General features: G+C 43.4%; 1 protein-coding gene across 1 annotated transcript; it reads right to left on the bottom strand.

Moving 5' to 3' along the window:
* Positions 1 to 805: 805 nt before the first annotated feature.
* On the bottom strand, positions 806 to 4,014 carry AVPR1B (arginine vasopressin receptor 1B). Its single transcript, XM_083511291.1, has 2 exons — positions 3,003 to 4,014; positions 806 to 1,554 (listed from the first exon to the last, which is right to left on the bottom strand). Exons 1-2 carry the CDS (start codon positions 3,973 to 3,975, stop codon positions 1,232 to 1,234), a joined length of 1,296 nt encoding a protein of 431 aa, XP_083367417.1. The 5' UTR covers positions 3,976 to 4,014; the 3' UTR covers positions 806 to 1,231.
* Between the last annotated feature and the right edge of the window lie 8,667 nt (positions 4,015 to 12,681).

Raw genomic sequence — 12,681 nt, 5'->3', positions numbered from 1 at the left:
ATATTTAACTCCATAATTATGAATTATTACATTAAGGCTTAGTTTGAATTCTTCTAGGGGAGCTCAAAACCTTGGTTTGTCCCCGCTTAGAAAGAACATGAATTTTTATACCACATGATTCTGACTGATGGTGAGGCTGATGTGGCGTTCAAAGTATGGCTGTCACTTTCACCTCACTTTCCCGTCTTCCAATTATATAGGGGTGGTGGAAGAAAGGGAGAGCAGAGAAGGGAACTAGTGCATAAGCAAACCCTCCTGCACTTGGTAATAACTTGGCTCCCGCTATCATGGTGGAGCATGAAGTCAGGGGTAAGGAATCTTCTTCAGTGTGAAGGTTGCATTCTCTCCTAGGCATCCTTCTGCCAATGGTGGCTGGGGCCAGAGGCAAAAGTGGGCAAGACAAGATGACAGGCGTGGGTATGGCCAGAGGGGAATGTGGGCAGAGCAGCCGTTCAAGAGCAATGCCACCTCTCTAGTGGTCAAGCATTTTTATTTCTGCCTACTCTTTTCTCCTGCTGGTGTGGAGTGCAATAAGAGTCATGCCTGCTGTTACTAGGGAGGTGAGGGAGAAAGCAGCAGTGGAGGGAGGGAGGGACTGGGAGGTGTTACAACTGGATTTGTGTCCTGTACAAAACCATTTGTTTCGCCGGTGGGTACTTTGCACACATCTAGGCTGAGTACCTTTAGCCTAAAGCACATTCGAAACATATTTCCTTCCTCACAGAATTCTGGCCACTGTAGGATTGCTTGGGATTGTAACTTTGTGAGGGGTAAACTACAGTGCCCAGAATTCTTTAAGGGGAAAAAATGTGTTTCAAATGTGCTATACTGTGCATACAGCCATAGCCGGAGCACAGAAAGGTATCAGCTTACCACTGAGCAGCTTGTTTGCAACCAGCATTCTTGAGAAAGAAGTGGCTCAGGTCTGATAGAAAAGCCATAGTGACAGGTAAGAACATAAGGAGATCCTTGCTGGATCTGACCAGAGATCTATCTGGCTCAGAACTGTGTTCTGACAGGGACTACCTAGAAGTCCACAATATATTACACATAAGTATAAATGGGATGCAGGTATTCTTTGCCAACTCTCAAGTTTCTGCAGAACAAAGCTCTTGCGGAAAGATAGACTTAAATCCCATACATGATAAGACCATCAGGTTCCCCTGCTCTCCATTACCATTCAGAGCTCCTGGCACAGAGTAACTACCAAACAGTGGCCCAAGCTTATACTCTAGAGCTCCCTTGATTCAGTCACTGTGTCCTCCTCATAGGGCTGGTAGAAATCTTTTAAGCTCTCCAGTTGCATTTGAGCATCAGCACCAGCCGCAATCAAGGTGCTCTGTGGGCTGTGAGTCAAGATAGTGGTTTTCCGGCTGCAGAGGCTGCCATTGGAGAATTGCCTCTTGAGGTTGGAGTGAAGGTTCCCACAGCAGGAGAAAAAGTGCATGATATCATGAACAAGATGTCCGCTGAAGAACATGTAAATCCAGGGGTTGCAGCAGCTGCTGAGGCTGGCGAGTAACATGGTGATGGTGTAAGTTGCATTGCTGGACTCTGAAATGGAAACAATGGCAGTTAATTTACCCCCCACCAACTCCATGCAAATAAAAAATGTGTGGTATGTCTCTGGCAGATGTAGACATGTAAAATACAATTGCGTGTAATAACGATGTCCTTAAATGTGAAAGATGCCTCTTACTTGTCTGCGTAGAGGATAGAGAGGGGTGTGCGAGTGTGGCTTGAAACTGAGTAACATACAGGGCTCTTTTAAGTCCTATTCAGAAATCACTGTGCCTGCATAGGGAAGGATTATACTGAAGGCGTGGATGTGACATTTGTCACACTGCTAGTATTCTACAGGTACATGCGGCAGGTAGTTGGAACTGGTTTTGATTCTCAACAAAGTTATACATAGGAGCCAACATGCAATGTGTAAAATAGGATAGTCTGTGCCTGAAGGAGGATTAGAACTCAGGTCTTTGAGAGTCTAAACCCGGCACTCTAATGACTCCACTAGCTACCAACCATCAGCTATTCGTTAGCTGACCACACTGTTTGGGTTTCATTTTAAATCCTCTAGGCAAGGGATCATGCTCTTGTGCTCGGTTCTTTTAATGATTCTCTCTTTTGCTTGCTTTTTAAAAAAATTATTATTTGAACATCTATATAATCTTTCTCTAGGTAACAAATCCAAGCATAATCTGATTCTATGTTCTGTAAAGAACTCAAAATAGGCAAATTATACACCATGAGGGTATATCCTACAATCATGATGGCTTATTAGTTCACACATCTGCATTTCTGTTTTAGCAACCAATTTTTCAACAGCATGTGATGTTATTATTTTACTTCAAAACCATAATTGTAGGCGTATCCTGTAACCGTAGTGAAAATAATAATGTACAGGCAAAACCACCCCCTCTCCCCCACCACACACAAATCTTTTAGAAAACAGTCGTTTCCGTGTTGCCTTGATGAAAGCTAGATGGAGATGCAGAGCAATGCAGTTGGTACTAGAATACGGTACAAGTTGTAAATGTGTGTTTGTGACAGAGATCAGCCTAGACATTGCATCTAACTATGCTGGTGGGTGAAATGTAGGTTGGTGTGTGTCGGGGGAAACATTTCTTGCCCGATGTGAGTGAATGAATGAATGAATGAATGATAGATAGATTTCCTTCTCCCAGGTTGCATGTGCAAATCAGGAGCTGGTGTGCATTTGCTGCGAGAGACAGGGAGTCACTGAAGTGTGTCTGTACTGTATACCTATTTGCGAGTGTTGCATTAAATCTGTTTTCTTCTGGGTGGTTTTACTCATCTAATCAGAAGAGCACTTCCCCGCCCGCCCCCCCCCCCCGTGGGATGGATATGAAAGAAAACGCTATACTTGATCACCACATGGAGGCCTGACTAAGGTCCAGAGCTTGCTCTGACTGTGATGTAGGAAGCAGGGTGAGTCTTTGAATCCTGACCCTCTCTCTTTCCTCCTCAAAGACACTCACCGTCATTCGGGGCATTCCTGTCCCACACCGACCACATCTGCATGCTGAAGAAGGGAGCCCAGCAAGCGACGTAGGCCATCACTATGACAAAAGTCATCTTCACAGTGCGGATCTTTGCCCTCGAGATGGTGCGCACGCTGCTGACCCGGGAGCCAGACTGGCACTCTGCTCCCTTCTGAATGGTGGCTGTATAAGAAATAGCAGCAGCCGCAGTCGTAGGGGCAGGACAAGGACCGCAGCTCTGTGTCTTCCCTCGAAGGTTCTTGCAGATCTTGTGGCAAATGAGGCTGTAGCAGACGGTGAGGATGGCCACCGGCAGCACGAAGACGCACAAGGTCATCCACGTAATGTAGGCTTTGGCACCCCAGGGATACTTGAATTCCGCCCAGCAGTCCAGCACGCCAGAGCCTTGCTGCACCTCTCTGAGAGAGAAGATGAAGATCTGAGGCAAGCTGAGCAGGCAGCTGAGCAGCCAAGTGACCCCGATCATCTGGTAAGCCTGGCAGCTGGGCTGCTGCAGGGTGCGCAGCGGGTGGCACACCGCCATATAGCGGTCCAGCGTCATAGCAATGAGCATGTAGGTGGAGGCAAACATGCTGAGCACCTGCAGGTACTTGACAGCCTTGCAAAGAGGATCCGGCCCCTGGAAGCGATAGGTCACTTCCCAGATCATTTGCGGAAGGACCTGGAAGAGCGCCACCCCGAGGTCGGTCAGGCCCAGGTGCAGGATGAAAAGGTGCATGCGGCTCATCTTCTTCCTTAGCCGGTACATGGCCAGAAGGACACCCAGGTTCCCCACCAGGGTCACCACCAGGATGGCTGCCAGGACCCCAATCTCAGCCTTGGCGAGTTCTTCGTCTCGGGTGTGGAGGATAGTCTGGTTGCCGTCTCCATCCTTTGGCTCAAAGAGTCTGGTGCTCTCCAGAAAAGATCTGTTCACAAAGCTGCTACGGTCAGTGCTATTCTTCCCCATTGACTAGGATTCAAAGAAGTGCGGTGATTTCCCAAAAGTAAGTTCTGCAATATGAGACTCTCTGAGAGATCAGGTAGTTAGATTAATAGCACCCTCCTCATGACTGTAGATCTGTAGAAGCCAGATTAATTTTCCATCTGTTCCCTCTCCCCTTAATATTTGGCCCTGCTATTTAACATCACGAGGTGAGTCAGATTCAGCTAACAATATAATTTGTCTTAAATCCCCTTTTCTAATTTGCCTGGAAAGCTGCAAATCTTTTTTATGAATATGAATTGTTTACAATATATCTTGTTCAGTTTTCATTTCCCTCTTCTGTGCCCATCAACACCCCTGCTTTGCTTTGGGATCCGATAGCTCGTTGAATTTTATGGTCTCTCTTCTCCCACTCCCCTCACTTCATTCCTAGTTCCTTAACCTCTCGGGATCCATTAGATCTTTCCCCCCTTTCCTCTCTGCACTGACCAGCTCAGACAGCACTACTATCAATTTTCAGAGTCTTTTATAGAAGTCTCAGGGAAAAACAACAACAGTTAAAATAACTAAAACCCCACCATCAGGCACAGCCTTTTTGCCTATGAAGTAAATTGAATGAAGATAAACATTTGCAAATCAATCAGAATGCCAAGGTCCTGGATCTCTTTTCGAGTGCCGGTGGTAGATGCTAAATCTGAACGCAGCTGATTCCCCAGGCTGTGTGAACTGCCTGCTGCTTCGATCTGGGTTTTATAGACAGGGAGCTGCCCTCTCTGGTTGGTCCTTGCCATCTGGCTCTGTTGTCTCCTCTGTTGCTGAGCTAGAATCTGAAGAGAGTCTCCTGCTTAATACAACATTCATACAAACACACACACACACACACACACACACACACACATATACAGAGGTGAGTGTCTTTTCTTTCTTGAGTGAAGAAATAGATCAAATATTTCTTTTTTAAAAAAACAACCACCATTTTGCTTCTGTAGCTCCCAGGTGAAGATCTTTTGGGCGTCCAGATGGTACAGGGTGTTTTTTTGGGGGAAACTTCATTAGTTTCACCGTGAGTGCTAATATATTCTGCAGAAGTGTGCCAATTTGCAATATTCCTCCCTTTCCTCCTATCCGTTAATGACTCCATATCCAGAAAAGTCTCTCCCTCAGAATTCTCTCTTTATTCACAAGGTGGTCAAAGTTTGTGATTATAATTGAACAGCATAGAATGGAAAGTCAATGAAAATATGTGTTGTTTATGATCTACCTTTTTTGCTTCAGTGAATCCTATCATCAGCTGTTTTTTCTTCACATTCCCCAGAGGCTGGCTAGCAAATATCCACAAGATTGCAATCATGGACAATTTTGGAATCCTTAGGAACAGAATCAAATTTGGCATTAGAGGTTGTGATAAACTGTTTCTGTGGTTATTCTGAAAGAGTTTCTTATGGATTTTTTTTTTTTTTGGTAGTTCAGTGCTCTTTTTAAGTAATGCTGTTAAACACAAATTTAGCAAAATTGTTACTTTCCAGAGACTTCAGAAAGATTTGAGAATTGTTGATAGAAGTGTCTATGTGAAATCATGAACAAAACTATATTACAGAGAGTTTCATCTTCAAATAATACAGAAAAAATCTGCTATTTGTTGATGGTTCAGAAGAAAAACACTACATGTATTTATGTTTGCCTTAGCTGCTCAAAGGATCAAGGATCCAACAGAATTTTATTATAAGCTTGGGGTCCCATGTGCTGGAGAAGTATATGTACTTCTATACTGTTTGTATTTTGTGATGGCCCAAGGTTTCTAACAAATAAATTTGACTGGCTGGCCCACTGGCTACAGCCAAACCTGATGAAAGCAGAAGCTATGAATAATTTTCAGTGATCCTAAGCACTTCCTAAGAACACATTGGTATAGAACACACCATTACAGTGATGCGTTGCCCCAATAGAATATCTTTATTGGAGGTGTATTTTGGCTATGGAGTTTGTAATAGCAAAGTGTCCTTTATTTCCAAGGAGTGATTATTTTGGATTTTTAAACATTAACATCACGTATTGCCATCAAAAGGTAACTTGGCTGCTACTCCTTGGAGGAAAACGAAAATCAGCTTCCCAAATATTATGGGTTTTCTTTCAACAGGATTAGTTTTCTTCAGATGGCAAACTGCTACAGCCTGGGGTATTTGCAGTGTCTGAGCTGTGTGTGTGTTTGCTTTTCTTCTCTTAGTAGGGACTGACAGTCAATTCGCCATGCAAACCACATGAAAAAGATTGTATAGGTCAACCAGAAATTAGCACAAATGATCTTGTGAATATGTGGCTGCACCATCCTGTAGAAATGACTGAAGTCATCATGGACTTGTTGTGGGGAAAGAGAAGCATTGCACGGAATAATATTCTTCTTTACCACAGTCAGACTGTCTGATTTCCTGGCAGTTTACTAAAATGTGAAATAAAATTAAAAGCAGAAATGAAACCCAATTGAATGCAGAAGTGGAATGGAAATCAGATTCCTGGTAGTACATCTTTCTGGGCAGGTAGATTATACATTATTTTTATATAATAGCAATATCCTATACTCTGTAAAAAGATTCTGATAAGGAAGGGAGATTGAAAGGGTTTCTTCCAGTAGCAGGCTATCGCCATGGATTCAGCAGTTGATGCAAAAACTACCTATTTCATAACAGCCTATTCTGCAATAAAGTGCAGTTACTTTAATAAGACTGCTAAACCATCCCCACTCCCCAAAGGAGGAAGAAGTATGGTAGGGTTTTCTTTGGATGAGGCAGCAGCTAAGATTTAACTTTCAAAATAATTGCCTTATTTACAAATATAGGCAAACAGCAGACAATCCTAGCAGGCCACAGACCCACTATCCCATATTAGTAGTCCCTGCACCCTTCAGCCAACATACTGGGTCTTACTACCAATCTGCTATTTCACAACTGCCCCCAGAACACCCTGTTCCATCTAGACGCCCAAAGATCTTCACTTTGGAGTCACAGAAGCAAATGGGCTTGAAAATAAATAAATAAATAAATAAATAAATAAATAAATAAATAAATAAAATTTGATCTCTTTCTTCAGTCAAGAAAGAAAAGACACCCACCTGTGTGTGTGTTTGTTGTGCATGTTGTATTAAGCGAGAGACTCTCTTCAGATTCTAGCACAGCAACAGAGGAGACAATAGAGCCAGATGCCAAGGACCAACCAGAGAGGGCAGCTCCCTGGAGGATAAGGTTATCAATGACTTGATGCCTAGTGTTAAGTTGTGGGTGAACATATCAGACGACACAGCAATTCTCCAAACAGCTCTTGTTTATTCACAGGCCAGAACTGAACTGAAGGGTTCAGCCAGCCTGCTTATATAGAGCTCCAGTACAACGTAACTGTAACAACTTTCTGTAACTATCCAATCACTGAACGTCACTTTCGATCCCTTATTTGCATATGTGGACCTGAACTATCTACAGTATCCCCCTGCTGGCCCCAGGGTGAGAACTTCAGTACATAACACTTATGTTCTGTCAGAGGCAGTATGCCTTGGAATGCCAGTGGCTGGGAATCACAAGTGGTTTTTGCCACTTGTTAGCTGCTGTGAGAACAGGATGCTGGGCTAAAAAAAACCAAGGGCCTTCTCAGATCTGGAGCTGCCCTTGTACAAGGGACACAACAATATCACAAGCTGCATTGCATTCCCACACCACCGGGCTCTGAAAAAGAGTACTAAATTATGTGCTTGAAGCCGCTCCTTGCTCACACAATCATTATCACCAGTATGACTAAGGATTTGTTCTCACTGGAGTAATAAATCTGTGTCAAAGCAGGATCACTTGAAGCTGTAGGTGGGCCGGCATCATTGCCTGATCTTCTATACAAAAAAATCCCCCATATAGAAAACTTGATGTCAAGGAGAAGAGTGGTCTACTATTGTTCTATAGAAGAGAAAGAAAAGCGCTTTCCTGCACTTTGTCTTATTAGAATCAACAGCAAAAATGACAACTGGTTATGCCTGATGCACAATTATGCTCTGTTAAAGCCATGTCACTGCCTGTTCTTAGAGTTTGACTGCCATTATTTGTTTCTACGTGCAATATTTTTCTCTCCATAAGACGCACCTGACCATAAGACGCACCTAATTTTTAGAGGAGGAAAACAAGAAAAAAAAATATTCTGAAAGAAACAGTGGATGTATGATTTTTGTGGCTCATGCTGTGGCCACAGACATGATATGTGATTTGACGGTGAGTTTGGGGTAGCCCAATGCAAAAATCCTGAGGATCCATGTGGATCCGTGCTTTGTAACCACGTTTTTGCGCCACTGCGGCCCCACGAAACAGTGGATATGTGTGCCTTTTAGTGCAGGCTGTAGCCATGAACATGCTATGTGATCTGATGGAGAATTTGGGTTGACCTAACGCAAAAATCCTGAGGGTCCATGTGCTTTTACCTCCCCCCTCCCAGGCAGACAGCCTCCTTTATCGCTAGAGTCCCTTATCTCCCCTCCTGATCGCTTGCTGATGATAAGCTGCTCAGCGGCTTTGTTTCAACACCCCCTTCCCTATGGGCAATTCGACTCCAGGGACCACGCATTTCCTCCATAAGACATTTTCCCTTACTTTTTAGGAGGAAAGGGGTGTGTCTTATGGAGCAGAAAATACGGTAATTAGAGCTCTCGCATTATTGTTTTCCATTTAATTAAGCTATCAAATTATTGGGTGCTTTAACCCATGAGCCTGACTCTCAGATTCAAGCTGGTTAGCAATCAACCTTTACTGCTTTCTCTCTCTCAAGCCTACCCAGGCCTGGCACCCAGCCAGCAAGATACAATGGCAGGCTTCATTGGGAAGGATGTGCTAGATTGGATCTAATGTCTGGGACTATATGTGGAATATCCACTGTTTAGGGAGTTACCCTGAAAGATAATGTCCTTGGAGCAGCTTTGACCAACCTGGTGCCCTCCACAAGATGGGACTATAACTCCCATCAGCTCCAGTTAGCGCAACTGTGTTGCATGGAGCTGATGGGTGTTGTAGTTCAAAATAATGGAGGGCTGTCTTAGACCATGTCAGACCTTGTGGTGGTCTTTTGCAAACTAGGCCCCAGCCTGACAACTGGTCATGTACCCCCACCACCAACAGCATTTTATACTATATCTTTGGGAGTGCCAGTTGTGGGCAGTTGTGAATTTAGGGATGTTCCCTTTGCAAATGGTGTGAGAATTCTGAAATGCGATAAAATTCCTTCTCTTCTTTGCTTTTAGTTTTGCTCAGGCAAGAGACTAGAGTTGCCTTGTCATACTACACCGGGTACCTGAAGAATTATTGCACAGGGTTTAGAATCTGAGTTTAGAATCTTGGTTTTTATCATCGGCTTTTAAAAAAGGTGCATTTTTCAAAAGGCGTTAGGCAATTACCCTCCCTAACTCTGACCTCGCAAGTAGGTATCTGAAAAAGTAAAGTATATAAAACTGTGTCAAGGGGGTTGGGGGACTATTTATTGGCATGTGCTAATGAAATAATTCCAATGGCTAAGCGAACAATGCTGATTTGTATCCTACCGCTCATCTCCCAGAGGCAGTATTGACCTGCTGCAATGATTCACTACCCTATTAAGAAGCTATTATTCTGCAGATACAACCATGTCTGTTTGCATGGCGGGCAATTTGTTTCCTGGTTTTCTTTCCATCTCCACTCGCAAGTGCTTCTTTTTTGTTTGTTTGAAAGAAAATATAATGAAATCAGCTGAAGCCCCAAGAGTGCATTCAGACTGATCTATTTATTTATCAGCCAGCTGCACAGTATCTGTTGTCACTCCAGGAAGATGCCTTACTGAATGATGCTAGCTCAGCTACAGCTCTTGTTTCTTCATCTCCCTACAGGCTTGGACTGTCCTTAGTAGGGGGCCTAATTAAATCAAGGACCTAATTAGGTGGAAAATGGCCATTTGCCAGCTTACTGTTGATTTTGCGAAGGTGTGTGCTGTTGTGTGAACTCGTTTGTTCACAGAGCAAGGAACACAAAGCTTGAATCTGGGGCTAGCATCTGGGGCTGGAATTTTCACTGTTCAGGGCCAAACTAGATGTAATTTGAGAGATTTGAGAATAAGACTTCCTGGAACTTTTGTTTTCCTGCCATACCCCTTCCTGCTTCGCTTTGATATAGTATGCTCTGGATTTGTTCGCATCAGTTTCTCATATGAAGTAAGATGCAAGCCAGTGTATACATCTACGCACATAACATATTGCAGAACTGTGTTTGTAATGTTTGGTGTCTCCAGGTTGCCATCACAGTCCAATGCAGCAATCCTATCAATACAAGTAGATGCATATAGGGTTGCTCTGCAAGTCTCCATTTATGCTCTTAATCTGGGGGACTACGCATACCCCTAAACATTTTGTGAATCTAAGTTTGGCCTCATTGAGGAGCAGTATTTCAATATGAGTAGGAAAATGAGAGTACCCCTAAACATTTATTTAGAAAACAAAGCACTGCTCTTAATGCTTGGCTTGCATTCTGCTTCCTTTCCACTGCAATTCTGAACGTCCAGGTGCTACTCAGGTATGAAACATTAGGGTCCTCTTGTTAAAAGGAGGTTCAGAGTGCTAGAATGTAAGTTTTCCATCCTCAGTGGCAGCCCTCCCCCCCCTTGCTAAAATGTTATCTCAGACCTTTTAAGCCACTTCAGATAGCAATATTATCTGTACAGTATATGCTCCAATTTAAGTACCCTTTGCAACAGAAGAAACATGCTTAATTTGTGTAGGTTATTCTGGTCTTCGTAAAAGCTCTTGGGAAGTTTTTACTTTTTTTCTTAATGGATCAGAGATTTCAAGTCCCAGAATTTGTCTAACTTTTGAAAGCGCAAAAATCTCTTACACCATGAAGGCCTTATGACTCCCTCTTCCATTACGGGCCTCGACACTGAGGAAGATAGCAAGGCACAAGAAAGCATAAAGCAAGATGCAACCTTCTGGCAATTACCACCCAGTGGAGCATTTTTCCTTTTATCAGTCATACATATTGAAGAGCAACACATTTCCTGGACAAGCTGCAGTAGGTGCTCCTTATAACAGCTGGGTCCACTGATAACAAGTGGCCTTGCAAAGTTTCTTAGTTCAGGTTGGGCAGGCATTAGAGCAGTGTGTTTCAAAAATGTGAGGCCAGGGGGCAAAGAGCTGCGCCATGGAGCTGCGCCAGCTAAGAACTGGGTGGGTTGGCAAATAGTATGTCCTGGTATATGGCAGCTTCCTATATTACTGCCCCCTCACCTGCTGCAGCCTGGTTTGGGAAGACAGGCTTTTCAAAGGTGTTTCCTTATGTATGTTGTTTATATACATATTCAGTTTTTCAGTTCTTGTACAATGACTCCATGCTCTTAACCCAGCCACTGATTGACAATAGGTGCATGTAGTAAGAGGGCCTGGCAATACCAGCAGGTTTTGATGAACTGGGGAAATTGCACAGACTCAATGCAACCTGGCATTCACAGTCTTCGAAAAGTACATAAGGGGGTCACCAAGATCATAATGCTAATGAAGCTGTTTATTGGACTAATTCCTAATGGCCATTCTGTCACAGAATTTGACAGGCTGTTCAGGAAAGTCAAAGACAAATGTATGGGGGGGGAGTTTTTAGAGAGATGTCTGAGGATGTCTCCTCTGTACTCTTGTTTATAGCTCTAGCCACTGTCTGCAAACCCTTGCTTTTAGTCATTAGTTCAACACCCAGCTGCCATCACTGGTGCAGAAGCATTTGCTGCCCAGACAGACAGAGTCATGGCTGCAGACAGGTCCACCCACTTTCCTTTCACTTTTTGATGGTGCTGGTGACTTACAGGAAGTGATGGGGAGGTCATACAGATTTCGTGGCATAGGAAAACTTAATGTTTTCGTTTGCTAATCCGAAGGAGATCTAGATTTTCATGAACATTCCTCCTTGTTCCTAACAGATTAGGTTGCAGACCAGTAATCATTCTCCCTTGTTTGATCTCTGATCTATGTATGGAGAGTATCATTCAATATCTAGGTGGCATAGGAGCCAACTTTGAGGGGGCCGGGCCCCTGCAAAGTTGATGAGCATTCTCATTTAAATGATGTGTGCACACTGCATAATGTGATCAAGTATGTGGGGCAGGGCTTACCTGTGCCCCCACAATATTTTATTCAAGTTGGCACCCCTGCTAGCTGGCACTGGACTTAGTTGTATCCGGATGGAGTCAGGAACTTCCTGTTGCAGCTGAGAGAAAATAAAATTTTTGTCCAGCTTCCTGACTGGTGTGTTCTCTAAGCCTTTGATAGCAATCTATAATAGGATATTTATTTATTATTTTGTCTCTGTGTTGTATGCATGTGTGTATCCTATTAAATATACATTCTAATATGTAGAAAAGAAAGACTTGATTGCAGTTATAGCTTTGGATTAAAAAGGGCACATCTCCAAATCTATTGCCATCAGAATTCCAAAGAATTTAACACAATGGCCTTTTTCTTTTTTCTCCCACTTTCCCAAGCTAATAGGCATAAGCTAAAGGGGTCCAGTCCTGCAGCTCTCAGTCAAAGATGAGATGCTGACCAACATGACACCGTTGAAGCCTGAGATAGAGCAGGCCAAGGACTACACAGGTCAATTATAATGTTAAAATGTGTTATAAACAACCTAGACCCAATAAAATGGCAGTATAAAAACACTTATGAGCCAACAAAACAGAAATCTAGAAGACTCAAAAACCAAA

Source organism: Podarcis liolepis (assembly GCF_965112155.1).
Source record: "Podarcis liolepis genome assembly, chromosome: 6".
Lineage (NCBI taxonomy): Eukaryota > Metazoa > Chordata > Lepidosauria > Squamata > Lacertidae > Podarcis > Podarcis liolepis.
Note: the sequence above shows the minus strand (reverse complement) of the source record. Positions and strands in the feature narration are given on the sequence as shown.